Source organism: Neltuma alba, unplaced genomic scaffold (genome assembly GCF_004799145.2).
Source record: "Neltuma alba isolate B1F8T4 unplaced genomic scaffold, ASM479914v2 tig00004754_pilon, whole genome shotgun sequence".
Lineage (NCBI taxonomy): Eukaryota > Viridiplantae > Streptophyta > Magnoliopsida > Fabales > Fabaceae > Neltuma > Neltuma alba.
The window spans coordinates 92,674-112,719 of NW_021633848.1; the positions used below are offsets into that span (position 1 = coordinate 92,674).

The 20,046-nt window shown below is 35.3% G+C and overlaps 2 protein-coding genes across 2 annotated transcripts; both read left to right on the top strand.

Annotated features, from left to right (window-relative positions):
* Positions 1 to 9,140: 9,140 nt before the first annotated feature.
* Positions 9,141 to 10,322, top strand: LOC114745690 (uncharacterized mitochondrial protein AtMg00810-like). Its single transcript, XM_028933853.1, has one exon. The coding sequence runs from the start codon at positions 9,141 to 9,143 to the stop codon at positions 10,320 to 10,322; it is 1,182 nt and encodes a 393-aa protein (XP_028789686.1).
* A 421-nt stretch (positions 10,323 to 10,743) lies between these two features.
* LOC114745692 (terpene synthase 10-like) lies at positions 10,744 to 11,738 on the top strand. Its single transcript, XM_028933854.1, has 3 exons — positions 10,744 to 10,949; positions 11,322 to 11,460; positions 11,580 to 11,738. Exons 1-3 carry the CDS (start codon positions 10,744 to 10,746, stop codon positions 11,736 to 11,738), a joined length of 504 nt encoding a protein of 167 aa, XP_028789687.1.
* The last annotated feature ends 8,308 nt before the right edge of the window (positions 11,739 to 20,046 follow it).

The following is a 20,046-nucleotide window of genomic DNA, read 5'->3' on the forward strand; positions in this document are numbered from 1 at the left end:
TAGTTTGTATTCTTTTTATATGCTTCGTCATTTTCTCAATTTTGTGGAGATTGATCGATGCAAATCATTTGATCTTTAAGGCTTTAATTATAATTTTTTATTGTCTTGTTTTTAATAATTATGGATGTTGTTTAATTCTTGAAGCATAGATATTTGTTAAAATATATGGTAGTATTTTAAATTTCATGACACAAGTTATAATTTTGGACAAGGAAAGCCCGCCCTACCCAGCTTTGCCCATACACACCCCTAACTATTATACTAAACTTGTTACTAGCAATAAAGAACTTGTCAATAATATTACTAGACTTTAAAATGTCTCCAAAAAAATAGTTATTTTGGCTAGCCGTAGGAATTTCAGTGACCAGTGGCCTACCTAAACTTTGACAACCGTTGTGGGCATCAGAGCTTCGACGTGTTTAGTGTTTTTTTTAAAAAAAAAAAATTAAAAGGTAACATGATTATTTTAATAAATTTGCAAATCTTAATTTGGTCACCTATATCTAAACTGAAATTTTTCTTTCTCTCTGCACATCCATTCTACTTTGTTATCTCCCTCCTTGCCAATGAACAAAAAATTAAACAAGTCAACATACTAATTTAAGAGTTAGTGAGTCAGATCAGGATCAATCTATGATCAAACTGAAAATAATTAAAATACTATATTTTAAATTATATATTAGTTATTCTAAATGAAAATAAAATCAAAGATAGGAAGAAAATGTCAAATAATAATAAGGGAAAATCACAAATAAGGACCATAAAATTTGAAAAATTATAAAGAGGGACCCGTGATAATATTACTATAGGTTTTGACAATAATAGTCTAGGTTTTTACAACAATTTTTGTGAACAGATCTTTGTTTGCAATTTTTCAAATTTCACGGTTTTTGTTTGTGATTTGTCCTAATAATAAGTACACAATATTTTGCTTATAAAATAAACAATTATCTGAAAAATAATCGTGATAATGCATATAAAACATAGGATATATTTAAAAAGCTATATATAGTAAATACTATGATATAAATACTTATTGGTCAAATCCATCCATTCCCGTTAGGTCACTTTGCGTGGAAAAAAATTTAAACAATTAAAAGTTGGGAGAATTGCAACGAAATCCTAATTAAAAAAAAAAAAAAAACTACCAACACGTTCTAATAATATGTTATAAGTTATCATTTTCTAATTGGACAAAACTTATATCAAGTTATTTAAGTCAAGTATGTCAAGTTAGCCAATCAAACTATCCCAGCTAAATTAATTTTACACATCATCATTTAATCCCAAAATAACTCTTAAACACTGTTAAAATAAGGCTGACAAAATATCCTCTCTTTTTTTTGTTCAGTGACAAAAAATATCTTTTCTTCTAAACGCCATCAAATTTCTTATATCTCCATGCAACTGCAGTCACTGATTCATACACACTTTATTTCTCCTTATTAGAAAATATGAAAGGGAATGGGGCTTCCTCCCCTTTTTTTTAAAATCCTATCTCAACAGCATAAGAAGATTCACAATGAAGATTTATGACTGATTCAATCAGTATATGAAATCAAACTAAAAAACAGTTCAGAACTGTTTGGAGAAGGCAGGTAAAGGAATCTGACTATGATGGATAAATTCTGTAAGTCAAAAAGCAATTTGTAGCCCATAGGCCAAATCGTGCATCCTCTACCTCATTGGTTGTGTTGTTGTCAGTTCGAGTCACTGCCAATTCTACTCACCAGCTTGTGTATTAATGGCCGCTGCAAGTTCTTACTTTGTCGTCCTTGGCCGTATCACGACCTTTCTTCACGGTCGCCCTAAGCTTAAATGTTTATCTTTTATTTTAAAAGAACAAAATATTTCTTCCAGATTTGTTTTAACGGTGTTTAAGAGTTGGTTTGGGGTTAAATGATGATGTGTGAAATTAATACAGCTGGCATAATTTGATTAGCTAACTTGACATACCTGACCTAAGTAACTTGATATAAGTTTTGTCCTTTCTAATTTGTAACATATTATTATAGACTGTTTAAATTGTTATTAAAACTTTTTCATAATTATGTTTTTTTCAGACTTGATTATAATTCTTTCTTAACGGTTTTGTCAATTGTCATAATTTAATTTCTCTTTTTTTCTTCTCAAAATTTTATTTTCCTCCATCCCATCACTCTTGAAAACTCATACTTCACATTTTTTATTATTTTCTTTCATGATTCATCTTTTTCTCTTTAGCTCTTATTCTTCTCCATCTCTTTCAACCTTCCAAGGGTTCCCCTTTTTCTTTCCTTTGTCTTCATACCTCCATGCCTTCTTATCTTCATTCAGATACACTGGTAGCGTCAGAGGGATGAGAACAAATGTTTCTTTTATTTACAGAGTGAATTGTAGAGGTAGAGGAATTGAAGAAAACAGTCACCTTTCTTTTATTCATGTTTTTTTTCCTTTGTTAGTCAATTTTTTTTTTGTCGTAATCATGAAAATAACTCACATTTTTCATGCCCCACAGATGTCATAGAATGAAAGATAATTCATGTACCTACTGTAGCCTGTCCGTAATTTATTCTTATATCCTCTGGTTTGAATAATACATGAAAATATCATGATGCATGCAAATTACTACATATGTTTAAGCCTGTTGAATGAGTCCTGAAAATACCCTAATGAACGGAATGATTCTCAAGAATTATGTAATATTTAGCCTTTCCAGATAAAAGTATTGAAATGACGGATGTGACAAATCTATGCTTCTTACTTGAAACAATTCCTTGAACTTGTAAATCCGGAGTTATTACATTTTAATTGATAAGAAAACAACTCACATTCATCTTTGAGGACCAAACTATCTAGACAGGCTCTTTGAACTACATTTGGTAGCTTATATAGTTATATTTGTTTCACTGCGTCGTACTATGTATCAACTAATTTAAAATAATTTCCTACTATTGGTCAAATAAGCATTACGACATTACTATTTCTCTCAATTAATATTTGGATATCATATTGTTTATGAGTTTCTAAGTATCTTCTAATACACATGATTGGTAGTTGTTTTTATTAGAACAATTTCCACCAACATACATAGTTCTTTTTATTAATCTTTTTATACTCCTTACTCTGATCTTAATAAAGCCACACATACAACCTTATAGGGGAATCAGTGTGATTTAATCAAGGATGTATTTGCTGACCCTTTCAGAATAGAGGCTTTGAATGAAACGAACCTGGTACTTATTCCCAAAAGAGATAGGCCGGAACAGATGAAAGATTTCAGACCTATATCTCTTTGCAATGTCAACTACAAGATCATCACCAAAATTGTTAGTCGACGGCTGAAGAGAATTATGGACAAGGTAGTTGGTAACCATCAGTGTAGTTTCATAGTTGGGAGGCAAAGGAGTGACAACATAATCATTACCCAAGAAGTAATCCACTCCATGATGAACAAACGAAGAAAGAGGCAATGAAAGTAAATTTGGAGAAAGCTTATGATTGCCTTGAATGGAGCTTCATTAGAGAAACCTTAGACATGGTTGGTCTAAGGGGCAAGTTGCTGGATGTAATCATGGCCTATGTCACTACCTCTTCTATACGGGTCTTGTGGAATGGAAAATCAACAAAAAAGTCTTAGCCCATCCCAAGGAATTCAACAAGGCGACCCAATGTCTCCTTATATCTATACCCTTTATAGGGAAAGATTTAATCATGTAATCAGAGATGATAATGGGTTTTGGAGTCCCATTAGGATAAACAGAGCAGGGAAGGAGTTGTCACACCTCTTGCACGGTCGAAGTTGTCGCACCTCTTCTTCACAGATGACTTGATACTGTTTGGGGAAGCCTCTTTAATGCAAGTCGATGTAATGACGCATTGCATTAATGCCTTTTGTGAAGTCTCTGGCCAAAAGATGAGCAAGTCTAAGACCAAGATATGTTTTTCTCACAATGTCCACTCTAGTAAAGCGCTTGAAATGAGCCAAAGGATGGGGATAGGTCTTACGTCGGATTTGGGCAAGTATCCAGGGATCCCCCTTTTTCATGACAGGGCATCTTTCGCTACTTTAGCCCCCATTGTGCAGAAATCACAGGCCAAACTCTTGGGTTGGAAAAGAACAAGCCTAAATTTAGTTGGGAGAGCGACCCTGATTAAAGCAGTGTTATCTACCTTGCCGTCACACTATATGCAGATTATGCTCTTACCAAAGAGGCTATTAAAGGAACTTGAACAAAAGAAAATACATATCAAGACTAATGAGCACTTAGCGATCATCTAATTTAGACAGTTCAAATTTAATTTTGTTTTTATTTTTTTAAAATAATTATTTTAATAGGTATAGAATAAAAAATAAAAATAATTTCTTAATTATAGTTCTTTTAAAAAATAATTTTTCTATTTTAAAATAATTATTTAAAAATATTAAATTTGGATCTTTCAGATGATTGCTCATCAAGTGATGAGCTAGTAATGAGCACCAAACCGGACCCCAACTAGTTCGGCCTCTCAAGACGATCCTCCCAGACGATGATGAACAGTCTCCCTCGGTCTCCAAAGTGGTCTCCCAAAACGCTGCCGTCTTGATCTGTCGAATCTCCCCAAATACTCCATGCTCCAAACGACGCGTTGCTCAGCAGCTTCCAAAACTTCTCCCACGGTGTCGTTTCTGGCAATAATGAAAGGGGAGAAGTGAAAATGAAATATATAAAGAGAGAGAAAAAACACTAAAAGAAAATAACATAAAAGGAAAAAGAAAATAAAATAAAATTAAAAATAAGATAAGATAAGATAAAATCAACTAAATCTTAAACTTAATATTAATTATTTTTATTCATTTAAAGCTAAGATATTTGTAATAAACTCCCCAAATCATGCTCAAAATCAAATATTTCAATTAACTCTTAGAAATTTTCCAGAATGCATTGATAACTCTCTAAAAATCATTCAAAAAAATATTCTTTAGATATATTAAAAACAGAGAGTTATCACTATAATATATATCTAACCTGACAGCATATCTAATATTCAAGGGAGTCCCCAAAATCCTCTTATCCCTTCCAAAACACCTTCAAATTCAACTCCCCTAAATGGATAATGTTTCGAGAACCTTACACCTAATATGAAAAATTCCCAGAATTTATCAACATTCAACTATTGATATAAGATTTTCAGAAGAAAGAGCAAATGAAACTCCCCTGGTCAGCATGGTTCGTTCGAAAGCTAGAAGCTCAATAATAATGATGAAAAGAAATCAGATTAGCTTCTCGCTTTTCCGCTTATCAATTTCGAATAACAATTAATATACATATATACATATAGTTTAGGTACTTAAGCATTTAAATGTTTCATTCTCCGAATTAACTAAAAATGAAACCTTTTATAAATCTGAAATTCAATACCAGGTTACTAACGAGAAACAGAACTCCACAAGCAATCAAATCCATCTATATAAACCATGTTCTTAAGCTTCTTTATATGCTCACATGATATACAGCAAACCAAGACCGAAACCTTTCCTATATATTCATGAATCTGACACTATTCCCCCCCCCCCCCAAACAAAAGCCATATACCCCTGTTCGGTAATCTCAAAAACAGAGCATCAACCTTACATTCAAGCCCAGAAACCAGCATCATACACTACAATCTTGCCATTGAACATAAACTCACTGAAACTCCTATCCTTTCCATCACTTGCTCCCACTACCCTTCACTCTCTCTCTTCAAGTATTCCATAACCACGCAGCAAACCCAGAAAAGAACAGTGGAAGAATGATTAGGAAGCTCACCTTGACTGATCAATCTGTTTGCATGCTTGGTTTGGGTCATTTAAGCTTGCTAAATTGGATTTCAACATTTTACAAGCCAAATACCAAGAAGATTTGAAGCATGCATCAACGTATGTATGTGTGCATATTGATAGTGTTAAGTAGTTAAGCTTTGTTAATTAAGTTATAACTGAATGTAGTCCCATTTGTCCACTTGCGTCTATATTCCCCTTGTATAGCTGACACGTGTATTGGTCCCATCTCTATAAATATTGTACAGTTTTGAATATTCAATACAATGTATCATTCACTCTTTCATTTGTCCTTTCTATCATGTTCTCTCTGACTTCCTTTATGGTACCAGAGCACGAAAATCCTAAGGCAATGTCTTTCGCTTCTCAATCCTCTACTTCTCACTCCTCTACTTCTTTCTCTCAGTCAAAAAGAGATATAGTGACTTTTTCGCATTTAGTCTCAGTAAAACTAGATGAAACTAATTTTCTGATTTGGAAACACCAAATCACTTTAGCCATCCATGGTCATGACTTACAGAATTATATTGACAAAATCGCCAAGGTTCAGCTGAAGTACCTCCCAGACGAGAAAGATCCTGAAGATGTCCGTCCAAATCCACAGTAACAAGATTGGGAAAGGCAAGATCAGCTTCTTGCCTCATAGATGTCATGCTCCATGAGTGACACGATGCTCACTCGCATTGTGGGCTGCAAGACCTCTTTACAGATCTGGGAGAAGGTCCATGGTCACTTTGTGTCACAAACACGTACAAAGGTACGACAACTCAAGTAACAGCTCAGGAATACCAAGAAAGGTAATTTGACTGCCAATGAGTATCTCTTACAGATAAAAAGCCTTGCAGATGCGCTTGCTGGCATTGGTCATTCGATCAGTGAGTCAGATCACATAGAAATCATTTTTGAGGGTCTTATTGAAGAATATGACCCTTGGATCACTGCTGTTACAACAAGATCTGATCCGTATACTATTGAAGAAATTGAAGCTTTGCTCTTGGCACAAGAATTTTGTATTGAGAAGAATCAAAGAGTTGTTATGGCAACTACAATGAATCTTGCTTACACCAAACCTTCAAACAGGGGAGGTGGTCGGTCTAGAGGAGGTGGCCGCTATAATCGAGGACGTGGTCGTTCGACTTCGGGTGCTAATTCATCTGATACCCCATCTATTGGTACATTTTCTGAAATATGTCAAATCTGTGAAAAGAAAGGTCATAGAGCTCGTAAGTGTTGGTATCACTTTGATGAATCCTTCCAAGGATTGAATCTTGATGATAAGAACACCAAGAAAAACCAGAGTGCTTATGTTGCTACGGCTAAATGTGTTGGTGATTCGAATTGGTATCTCGACTCTGGAGCTACTAGCCATGTTACTAAAGATGAACACAACATCTCAGAGAAATCAAGTGATAAAATTGTTGATCGATTGTTTATTGGTAATGGTAAAGGACTTTTAGTTTATTGCACTGGTTCCTCTAATTCAACTTTGCCTTATTCTCAACATACTCTTAAACTCAAAGATATTCTTCATGTTCCTAAGATTTCTAAAAATCTATTGAGTATTCCTAAGCTCTGTCTTGATAACGATATACTAATTGCTTTCTTTTCTAATGTTTATGCGATCAAGGATCTGCAAACTAATCGGGTCATCTACCAAGGTCGTCTCAAATGTCAACGCTCCAGACTTCATGGTGTCTCCTTATCAATCCAACCTCCTATCTCTTAGTTTTCAGCACAGTCCTCCAAATCGTCTTCCCAATTTGCTTATGTGTCTACAACTTCTGATAGTAATACGTCTATTTTTTATTTGAATAACACTGGTCTATCTTCCTTTCACATTTGGCATAATAGATTAGGCTATCCTTCCTCTTCTATTGCAATCGATGTCATGAAATCTTGTAATCTGTCTACTGGTAATAAGAAATCAGTGTTTGATTTTTGCAATGCTTGTTGCCTTGGCAAAGCTCATCGACTCCCTTACTCTTTATCTTCTACTCAGTACACTCATCCTCTTGAACTTGTTCATTCAGATATTTGGGGCCCTGCTCCCTATACATCTCCTGATGGTTTCAAATATTATGTTCATTTCATAGACGCTTATTCCTGTTTTACGCGGTTTTATCCCCTACACACGAAGTTTGAAGTTTATGATGTGTTTTTGGAATTTAAGAAGATGGCTGAATTACAACTTAATTGTCAGCTTAAGGCTTTCCGGTTAGATTCTGGTGCTAAATTTCTCAAGATTGGTTCATTTTAAAAAGATCATGGTGTTATTCATAAGCTATGTTGTCCATATACTCATAAGCAGAATGGACTTGCTGAGCAAAAGCATAGATCAATTACTGAAATAGGGTTGACTTTACTAGCTAATGCATTATTGCCTTTTAAAATGTGGGTTGATGCCTTTTTAACTGCTGTATCTGTTCAATCACTTGCCCAACAAGACAACTGGTGGAGTTTCTCCTTTTGAAAAATTATATGGAAAGGCTCCTAGTTATATTCACCTTGGAACCTTTGGTTGTGCTTGTTTTCCTCTTACCAGACTGTATAATAAGCACAAGATGGACTTCCAGTCTATTCCTTGCATCTTTATTTGTTACAGTGTTGCTCATAAAGGCTACAAGTGTTGGGACCCAAAAGGCAGAATGTACATATCACGAGATCTTTGCTTCAATGAGTCTAATTTTCCTTATCCTATTCTGTGCACTTCTTCCTCTCCTCTTGTCCTATCTGCTAAGTCCTCCTTTGTCTCACCCCCTCACCTGTCCTTTCTTCTGTGTCTTCTCAGTGCAATGCTACTTATAGTTTTGTTGCTTCAGCTGTTCATACTTGCAGGTCTCCATCAAGCATCTCATCTCCTTCTGCTATTGAACCTTTGTCCTCTGAATCTAGTCAACCACCTCTAGCACCAGGACCAGAGAGACAAATAGTGACAATGTCTATGAATGGCATTTTTAAGCCCAAAGCATATGGTGATGAGATAGAACCCGCATGTGTTTGTGATGCTCTTACTTCTTCTGTCTGGAAAAAGGCGATGGATGAGGAATATAAGGCTTTATTACAAAATAAGACATGGCACCTAGTTGAGTTACCTCCTAATAGGCAAGCAATTGGGTGCAAATGGGTCTGGAAGAGGAAGACAAATCCTTATGGTAGCATTGCAAAGTACAAAGCTCGCCTTTTTGCCAAAGGTTTTCATCAGATATAAGGGTTTGATTTCAATGAAACCTTCAGTCCTGTTGTTAAACCAGTCACTATCTAAGTGGTTCTATCCATTGCAGTGTCCCAAAATTGAGCCTTATGACAAGTTGATGTGCATAATGCATTTCTTAATGGCTCTCTTCAAGAAGAAGTTTATATGCAACAACCTCTTGGCTATGAGCACAAAAACAAAGCACTTGTGTGCAAGCTTGATAAAGCTTTGTATGGCCTTAAGCAGGCTCCTAGGGCCTGGTATGTGAAGCTGTCCAGCGTCTTCTATAAATTAGGTTTTCATAGTAGCAAGTGTGATCAGTCTCTATTTGTAAGGATCACAAAATCTGATATTATACATGCCTTGGCCTATGTTGATGATATCATTCTTACTGGTACATCCTCTATGTTAATCACCAACATTATCATAGCTATGAATAAGGAATTCACACTCAAGGATCTTGACAGTCTTAGTTACTTCCTTGGTATAGAAGTTCAAAGGCCCTCTGTTGGTTTACTTGTATTATCCAAAACTAAATACATTAAAGATGTGCTTAAGAAGGTAGGGATGGCTTCAGCAAAAGGTGTTGCAACACCAATGGTGTCCATTTTGAAGCTCTTTAAAGAAGGACCTCATCTATTTGATCAACCTGCACTTTATCAGTTCATTGTTGGGGCTCTTCAGTATGCTACCATCACACGTCCTGAGATTAGTTTCTCAGTAAATAAGGTTTGTTGGTTTATGCAAGCTCCATTAAAGGAACATTGGGTTGCTATCAAAAGGATTCTAAGATATCTTGCAGGAACAATTAATCATAGGCTATGCTTCACTCCTTCTGCCACAAGATCTGTTGTGGCCTTCTGTGACTCAGATTGGGCTGCTGATTGTAATGATAGAAGGAGTGCAAGTGGATATTGTATCTACTTTGGTAGTAATCTCATTTCATGGTCATCCAAGAAGCAAACCACTGTTACTAGATCAAGTACTGAGGTAGAATACCACTTTATGGTGTCCACTGTCTTAGAGGTCTTATGGTTAAAGTCTTTATTTTTTGAGTTAAAGCTCAAGATTCCTGGCATACCTCAAATCTTATGTGATAATCTTGGTGCAGTTCTCATTATTGCTAATCTAGTTCTACATGCCCATACTAAACACTTGGAACTTGATCTGCATTTTGTTCGTGAACGTGCTATTCGAGGAGAAATTTGTGTTACTCACATACTTGCAACTAGTCAAATAGCTGATGGCTTGACTAAGCCCTTGTCCAGCTCAAAATTTACAGAGTTCAAAAGAGGTCTTCTAATAGAAGAGTACGTCAAATTGAGGGGGAATGATATTGTTAAGTAGTTAAGCTTTGTTAATTAAGTTATAATCAAATGTACTCCCACTTGTCCACTTGCGTCTGTATTTCCCTTGTATAGCTGACACGTGTATTGGTCCCACCTCTATAAATATTGTACAGTTCTAAATATTCAATACAACGTATCATTCACTCTTTCATTTGTCCTTTCTACCCTGTTCTCTCTGACTTCCTTTACATATATAAAAGAAAAAAGTCATGCTTTCCTCCACTTGGAATATTTCACCATTTTTAGTTATCTTACAGCTCTCTCTTTGCTTTTCAATATATTGGAGGGACAATTGAAGTAATTAAAGTTATTAATGTTGCATTTTAAACACATTTCTCGTTGTGATATATTTTTATTGTGAATTAAAAAGGTTTTGTTGAGAATTTTCACGCGTTTCAATGTATAGTTGGTGGAAAAGAATGGGAATTGGAGGAAAATTGAGCTTTTCAAGGGATAGAATCGTGGAGAGCTTCATTTGGGCAGTTGGATTTGCCGAGAAACCACGCTTTGGATATTATAGAAGATTGGCAACAAAAGTTAATGCACTAGTAACTACCATTGATGATATTTATCATGTCTATGGCAAAGTAGAAGAATTAGAAGTTTTCACACAATTCATTGACAGGTTAGTGTTTTGATTCCATTTTAATCATATTTCCTCTGATATTAAATATATGAGCTAGTATAGAAGTGTGCTTAATTAATCTTAAAGGAAAGAAGTCAATACACTTTGTCTTACAAATTTATAATTTTTTTTCTAAACAATCATATTAATTGGACATACTAAAGAGAGTTTTCATCAATGTGGATAGTTTCTGCATGTTGCAAGTGACTGGAGGAATATTTTAGAAAATTAACACAAATTTCTTAATGAAACTAGTTTTCTTAATATCTACAACTTGGTTATTCAACTCCTATATTTAGTATTGGAGGAATATATACTTTAATTTCTCACCTCGTAGTTGTCTTAACATACATGATGATTAACATTTTGTAGATGGGATATAAATGCCATTGATTCTCTTCCAGTGTACATGAAGATATGCTTCCTTGCGCTTTACAATTTTGTCAATGAAGTGGCTTTTGACATCCTTAAAGAGAAAGGACACAACATCATTCCACACTTTAAGAAAGTGGTATGCGTGTTTTGAGTCAGTTCATTGATTTATGGTTTGGTACATGTATCATTAAATTTATAACAAATCGTGATAATTATATTATATTCTCTAATTTCAAGTGTTAATTACTTTTCTAGTGGGCTGACCTTTGTAAATCATATTTGGTTGAGGCAAAATGGTACCATAGTGGCTATCATCCCAGCATGCATGAGTACTTAGAAAATGCGCAGATTTCAATTGGTGGACTGTCACATGTGTTCATGCTTATTTCGCACTTTCTAGTTCAAGACTTCTAGACTCGGTTTACTTGGAAGAATATCATGACATTATTCATTCTCTATCAACCATTGTCTGCCTTGTCAATGACCTGGAAACATCCCAGGCATCATGACAATACATCCTTTCAATTATTTCGTTAAGGAAAAATTATAGACAAAACCTCTACACTTATGTTATAGGTAAAATGGTTCAAGGTATGTCTTTCCTTCTTAAAAACAAAAGAGGAATCATGATTCCATGAAAATAGAATTCCCTAGGAAAAGCTTTCCTTTCAAACTCACCTACGAAGACAATTAAAATAGCATCAACCAGTCCAAGGTGGAAAAATCATTTATCCACATTCATCCCTAATTAAGTCCAATTAATCAATTATCAATTAAAGGTGCCAAAAGCCTAAGATTCAAGATGAAAATATATGAAAATATTAGGATTTATTGTTTATCTGCATGTAACTCAAATTCTAAAGGACATGAAATTGATGGTTTGGGTTATCTATATAGGCTTGAAAGTTAAGGGGACTTATTATTAAGTTTTAAAGGTTAAGGAGGTTATTTATACATGATTCTAATGATCTCAATTTTTTTTAATCAAATTTTACTCTTATTATTATTATTATTTGTTTTAACGTGAAAAGGAAACAGGTGATGTACATAAATCAGTCGAGTGCTATATGAATGAAACTGGGGCTTCTGAACCTGATGCTTACAAGCATATAAATTCGTTGATATGTGAAACTTGGAAGAAGATGAATAAAGAAGCCATCAATTCTCATGACTTCAAAAGTTTCATTGAAGTTGCTTTGAATTCTGTAAGGATGTCATGATGCATGTACCAGCATGGAGATGCTCATAGCATTCAAGATCTTGAGACTAAGAATAGTATTATGTCGATACTTTTCCAGCCTATTGTATGAATTTGGATTGAAGAAGTCCTTTTCACTTAAGAATAAGCATAAATTTGAGTTGTTGATATGATGCAATTGCAGTCATCATCCAAGCTCTTTAAATTCATCATCCAAGCTCTTTAAATTCATACTTGGATTGCTTGTTTCTGGAAGAATACAAGAGATGTTTGTATATGTATATTTGTACCTTCAGTGCAAGACCATAATAATTTTTTGCAAAATTTTTTAGAGTCTCTCATATAATCTCTCTGTTTTTTGTCTATGGGTATTGGCTAAGAGCCAAAAGGTATAGTACTAAAGTCTAAAGATATAGGACCTACCATAACACGTCAAAGTTCCTTGCCAAAATCCAATAACTACTCAAGAAATTGAAAATAAGAACATATACCTAAGATGTCTTCTACCATTGCCAACCCACCAATTGGTGTGTGGGCACGAGCTTGTACTGGGATAGAAAACATTCGAGAATATCTATCTCCACATAATAGAAATATTCTTTAGTGGTGATTCAGATTTTTTTTAAAAAAATAAACATTTATGTATATTTTTTATTTTATAGTAATTTTGAAAACGATTTTATCATATCAGAAGAGCATTAGAGACCCATTAGGAACCGTGCCATTGGGGACCACTTCAAACGTCTTTGGACCAACAGCTTGAAGTCTTCAAATTTTAATAATGAATACAAGGATGGGTCCCATAGCCAGTCCGTGTGGGTGGGAACCAGAAAAGATAAAAATATGACTCCCTCTTTACTTAAGCCGACAGCACTACTGCCACCACATGCCCCTCATTTTACAACCTACAAAACCAGAAACGAGAGAGACAAAAGAAGAGGAAGCCGTGAAGAAGAAGTCGTGGGAGAAGAAGAGGTTGAAGAAGGGCCAACAATCGAGAAGATTAAAGGTTGTAAGATGTTTAGAAAGCTCACCTTGGTCAGATTCCACTCTTGCATGCACGAAAATCCCCTTCGATCACCTTCTCCTTTTCCGACTTGTTCCTCTGGCTCACCTTGCAGACGGGGGATGAGAATGGGAGAGGCGCGTTGGTCGGTTATAAGGGTTAGGGATATTGAAAAGACCATTTTGGCCATCCTTTATTTCTTGTTTTCCACTTCATCCCTAAAGCTATTTTTCTCAAATAATCAAATAATTCCATAAGTTAATCCTTAATGTTTTATATGAATTTTCCTTCTCTATCAGTTTCTTTGACCATAAATAATTTCTCTAAAATGTCGCATCAAAATTTAGCACCTAACTATTTTTCTTGAATTTTTCAAGAAATAGGTCCTATTCCCCAAATTTAGCTTTATAATTAGTTGGGCTATATTTTAAGAGATTTCATATTACCAGTTCCTCCAAAATATTGCCCGACTCCACAAAATTTGGGATATTATTGTAAGACAGATTCAAATTAACATATAGAAAGTATATTCCATCCAGATAATACAAAAAGAATCCTCTTATAAAACATACAGCGGAAGACTTTAAGATTAGAGTTACCTCTCGCTATAGCTATTGCTTGATTAATCTGAGAGTTGCAAAACAGATTAGAGTCAAAAGAAAATAGATTCAAGTCTCTTTTGACTAGAAGATGGGCACAATCATGGCAACCGGGTTCAACCATCACCAGTCAGGGAACCTCAGAGAGAAGATAGGGTTTCAGTTTCTGAATGTATTGCTCTATGTTTTGTTTCAGTCGTCAAAACCTAATAATTAAATTCTCACTATCAGAGAAATATAATCCTGACTGAAAATAAAAACCCTACCAGGCTTGGGCCTTATCTGACCACAGGCCACTCTCAGGACATTTTATTAATTCCTAATTAAATAGCTAAATAATTAATGATAATCATAAAATATCTCACATTCTCCCACTTGGCCCCGTGTACTGTATATCAATTGCTTTATCCTAGACAAGCTAAGGCTATACTACAAGAATCATGACGATAAGTCCCCTTAAGTCGGGTATTGCCTTCCATGCATTACAAGCAGTACCCTTACTTAATGGGTATACCTTTATGAATAAACTCAATATTTATTCGGTTCCTGCCTCATGCTTATCAATCTCAAAACACAAATATATATACAATTACAATTAGAGATGACAACCGATAAACTGATTTCATTGCTCATACCTCAACTAATCAAATGAAGGACGAAGTCCCATGTGAGGCACATGCAAAAAAAATTCATTCGGTTTCAATCCCTTAGTCAAAGGATCTGCTAGCATACTCTTTGTATTGATATGTTCAACCGAAATTTGGCCATCCATAACTCTTTCTCCCAAGCAAAGGAACTTTAGTTCAATGAATTTACTTTGACTCTTATTCCTTTTGTTGTTGGATATGGCCACAGTAACTGTGTTATCACAGTACATTCTAATCGGCCTAGAGACTGATTCCACAATCTTAAGCCTTGCAATGAAATTCTTGATCCAGATTGCTTGTGAGCTTGCGTAAAAACGTGCAATGTACTCAGCGTCACCAGTGGAAGGAGCAGTTAGTGTTTGTTTTACACTTTTCCATGAAATGGCTCCTTCTGCTAATAGGAAGATGTAACCAGTTATGGACTTGTATGTGTCCATGCATCCTCCTAGATCAGAGTCTGAGTAACCAATTACTTCTAGATTCTCTGTCCTTAGCATATAGTGTTTAGTACCCTGTAGATATCTAAACACTTTCTTTTCAGCTATCCAATACGCCTCACCAGGATTACTTTGGTACCTTCCCAGCATGCCCATAGCAAAAGCTATGTCAGGTCTTGTGTAGACCTGTGCATACATTAAGCTTCCTACAGCTAAGGCATATGGGACTTTTTCCATTTCCCTTTTCTTAAGCTCGGTCTTGGGACATTGATCTATACTGAACTTATCTCCTTTTTCTAGAGGAGTCACATTAGTAAAACAATTCTTCATTCTAAATCGTTCAAGAACTTTGTTTATATAGGCTTCTTGAGAAAGGCCTAGAAGGCCTAGAGTCCTATCCCTATAGATCTTAATGCCAATGACATAAGATGTCTCACCTATATCCTTCATATCAAAGTTCTTAAACAAGAAGTGTTTTACTTAGTGCAACAGTCCCAGATCATTGGTTGCAAGCAATATGTCATCAACATATAAAATCAGAAATATGATTTTGCTCTCACTAGCGTTATGGTATATACACTCATCCATGATGTTCTCATCGAAACCAAATGATGTGATCACTTCATGGAACTTTAAATACCACTGTCGTGAAGCTTGCTTTAGACCATAGATCGATTTCTTTAACTTGCACACCATATGTTCTTTGTCTTTTGCAACAAATCCCTCAGGTTGCTTCATGTAGACCTCTTCCTCAAGATCACCATTGAGAAAGGTAGTCTTAACATCCATCTGGTGTAACTCCAGGTCAAAATATGCAACCAATGCCATGATGATGCGGAAAGAATCTTTCTTTGATACAGGAGAAAAGGTTTCTCTGTAATCAATTCCTTCCACTTGTGTGAAACCCTTAGCAACCAACCTTGCTTTGTAACAATCAATGTTACCTTGTGAGTCTATTTTGGTTTTATAAACCCACTTACAGCCAATGGCTTTAGACCCACTAGGTAACTCTACAAGCTCCCATACATGGTTGTTTGCCATTGAGTTCATTTCTTCAACCATGGTGTAATGCCACAATTTGGAGTTTTCACTTTTCACAGCCTGAGTAGATGTCAAAGGATCATTTTCAATGCTAACATCACAGTCAATTTCAGCAGAGTACACAACATAGTCACTAGGTAATGCTGGTCTTCTTTCTCTAGTTGACCTTCTTAATTCAACTTCTTGAGTTGGTTCAGATTGCTCATTAGGAACATTTTCTATCACATTCTGTGGTGGTTCAGATTGTGTGACAGGTTGATCAGCTTGCATGTGTTCCTAATGTCCAGCATTTTCAACTTGTGTTATGGGATCCACACTATGTTCTATGACAGCTCTAACTGGATGAGAGTCATTGACCATTGAAGTTCCCTCACCATTTGTGTTAATGGTTTCTTCCATGTGATCATCTCTTATTTGATCACTCCCACTAAACACATCATTCTCAACAAATTTAGCATTCCTAGATTCTACAAAATGGTTTTGAAGGAGGAGGACAATAAAACTTATAACCCTTAGACTTTTCTGCATAGCCTACAAAGTAAGCTCTTATAGTCCTAGGGTCCAGTTTCTTTTCTTGTGGGTTATACACTCTTACTTCTGCAGGACAACCCCATACTTTCAAATGATTTAAACTAGGTTTCCAACCTTTCCAGATTTTAAAGGGAGTTTTAGGCATTCCCTTTGTTGGAACCCTATTTAATATGTATACAGCTATCTTGACTGCTTCTTTCCATAATGAAATTGGAAGTTTGGAGCTACTCATCATACTCCTAACCATGTCCAGTAAGGTCCTATTTCTTCTTTCAGCTACACCATTCATATCTGGTGAGCCAGGCATAGTATATTGAGCAACTATACCCTGCTCTCGAAGAAAGTCTGTAAATGGACGAGGTGCTTGTCCTTCATTTGTGTACCTACCATAGTATTCACCACCTCTATCAGACCTCACAATTTTAATTGGTTTCCCAATTTGTTTTTCTACTTCTGCTTTGTATTCCTTAAAGGCATCTAGTGCCTCGCTTTTATTATAAAGCAAGTAGACATACATATATCGTGAGTAATCGTTAATAAAGGTAATAAAATACTTTTGGCCATACGCGGTTAAATCAGGACAGCGAATATCAGTATGTATAATCTCAAGCAATTCAGAACTTCTTTTAGCTCCCTTTTGTGACTTGTCAGTCTGCTTTCTCGTTATGCAGTCCACACAAGAATCAAATTCCGAATGGTCTAAGGGTGGAAGAATTTCCTCCTTAGTTAACCTTTTGATTCTCTCAATAGAGATATGTCCCAATCTCCTATGTCACAAGCTAATAGAATTCTCATTGATGACACTACATTTAATACCACGTGAAATAGTAAAAGACTGAATAGGATCACGAATTATTTTAAATAAATCACCAATCGTTGCAATATCTACAATCTTAACATGATGTCTGCTCAAAAACATAGAGCCCTTTTCAAGACATAAACCATAATCCAACAGAATTAATTTTGAAATAGAAATTAAGTTCCTCATGTAAGTCGGAATAAAAAGTCTCAAAAAGGTCTACATGAGTATTATTCAAAAAAATATGATAAGTCCCAACCAACTCCACACAGTCTGGGTTCCTACTGCCTGATAGAACCCATTCCTCACTCGAACGTGGTGGCCTGCTTGTTAAGAAGCCCTGCATGGTTGTGGAAATGTGGATCATTGAACCAGTATCAATCCACCAAGTGTCATCATCAACATTAATAGCACTCATTCTAAAGTAACATGAGAAGTAAACATACCTTTACGTTCAAGCCATGCCTTCCTCTTGGAGCACTCATTCTTCATGTGCCTCTTCTTCTTGTAAAAGAAGCATCTGGCATCCTTCTTATTTGAGGCAGTAGCAGGAGGAATTCTTTTCTTCTTCTTCTTCTTATCATCCTTATTTCCCTTCCTATTGTCACCCTTATTGGAACTTTCTCCCAGATGAGCTTCTTTTGATGCACCCTTTCCACTCATCAATAGCCTAGTTTCTTCTTGCACACACATAGACAGTAGTTCATCTACTGACCATTTTTCCTTATGTGTGTTGTAAGACACCTTAAAGGCATCAAATTGTGGAGGAAGGGAGTTCAGAATTAATTACACCAAAAATTGCTCAGTTGGTTCCATCTCGAAGGTTTTCAGTTGAGAGGATGGATCTCTCATTTTCATGATATGCTGCCTGATTCCACCAATACCTATAAGCTTCATAGCATATAGCTCTGACATGATGGTACCTCCCATCTGCTTGTCTGTCGGTTTAAACTGTTTATTTACAGCTTCCAAGTATTCTTTAGCAGTTTCACATTTAGGGATTGCTCCCCGAATACCCCTTGCAATCCTTGTTTTAATGATCAAGAGAGCAAGGCGGTTGGTTTTCTCCCAATGTTCAGTCATCAGCTGGTTTGGGAGGCCTATCAGTCTCCAAGACAAAGTCCATGTTATAGCAACCAAGCTGCAAGGCAATATCTTCTCTCTAATCAGGATAATTAGTACCATCTAGAATGATCTTGTTACTAGCATCAATAATCAAGTTAGGGACAGAAAATGAAGCTACAATATTAGAGAATCATCAAACTTACAAAACAGTTGAGACAATCACAATAACTGTGCCATGCATGCTTAAAAAACATTAATAAAGCATACAATTATAAATACGTATCACTAAATTCTACCTATGGACAAAGAAATTAGCATAGCATGTATTTATCTCATATTGATGGAACTAGACCGCATTTATATTTTCTAATACCTGTGGGCTACATAGAAAATACAAGGCAATTCTATCCCATCCTAATTAAATATACATTTATAATCATCTACCTGTGGGCAAAGATCAATTATGAATGCATATTTAATTACAATTAATATTTTTATAAGTGCATTATGTGATTTATGTTGCATGCAACAGATAAAGGATGTTGTGGCTACTCCTTAAGAAAGCATGTTAATCACAAATATCACATGAGCACATTTCATCCAACACATGCACAATATTAATGGAGAACACAATTAATTAATCATTATATTAATATTAAGTCCTCCCACTATTTTATACATTCAAACAATTGTTTAAACGTTCAGCATATTTCTACTTAAAATAAACAATGCGAAATTCAAATAACCAAATAATTTGCCTAAATTTATTGTCCAAATATTTAGGCATATGGACAATATAATAAACTATTTTGCAAATTTACACAAAATGTGAAATAGCTAAGATTAATTTTTGTCTCTATGTAAATAATTTAAACAGTTGCATAAAATAAATTACATGTGAAAACCATTTTTAAATAAATAAAACAGTTTTCAATTAGTAGTTTATTTAATATAAACAGATTCTGGAAAATTAAATTAAATGGGCCAAACAGAAGCTAAATCAAACAGAGTCCAAAACATTTAAGCCCAAAATAGAAATTCCAGAAAAATAAAAAAATTCAGGCCCAAAACCAAATCCAAACGTTACTGTTTCGGGTTTTTTTTAATACTAGACAAGGCCCAAAACAAAAGCCCAGGAAGCAAATAGTGACAAAAAACAAGTTTTGTACCAAGAACAAGCCCAAACCGAGGCCCAAATGGTTCTGTAGTGTCACTGTGCAAATTTTTTTTTTAAAAAAATAGATTGGCCCCCAGACGTCTCAAAAACGAAAAACCAAAAAAAGTTAGAAGCCCAAGTCTATTCGGCCCAAAGCACAGAATTAAACAAAACAACCCCCTTTTTTTTATAAAGCCCAGATCACAGCCCAAAATGGTTCGGCCCATTAAAGCTGAATTAGTG

Coding starts and splice junctions, on each gene's coding strand:
- LOC114745690 (XM_028933853.1), top strand. CDS start 9,141: ATGCAACAACCTCTTGGCTATGAGCACAAAAACAAAGCACTTGTGTGC.
- LOC114745692 (XM_028933854.1), top strand. CDS start 10,744: ATGGGAATTGGAGGAAAATTGAGCTTTTCAAGGGATAGAATCGTGGAG. Junction 10,950..11,321: donor TTCACACAATTCATTGACAG/GTTAGTGTTTTG, acceptor AACATTTTGTAG/ATGGGATATAAATGCCATTG. Junction 11,461..11,579: donor TTCCACACTTTAAGAAAGTG/GTATGCGTGTTT, acceptor TTACTTTTCTAG/TGGGCTGACCTTTGTAAATC.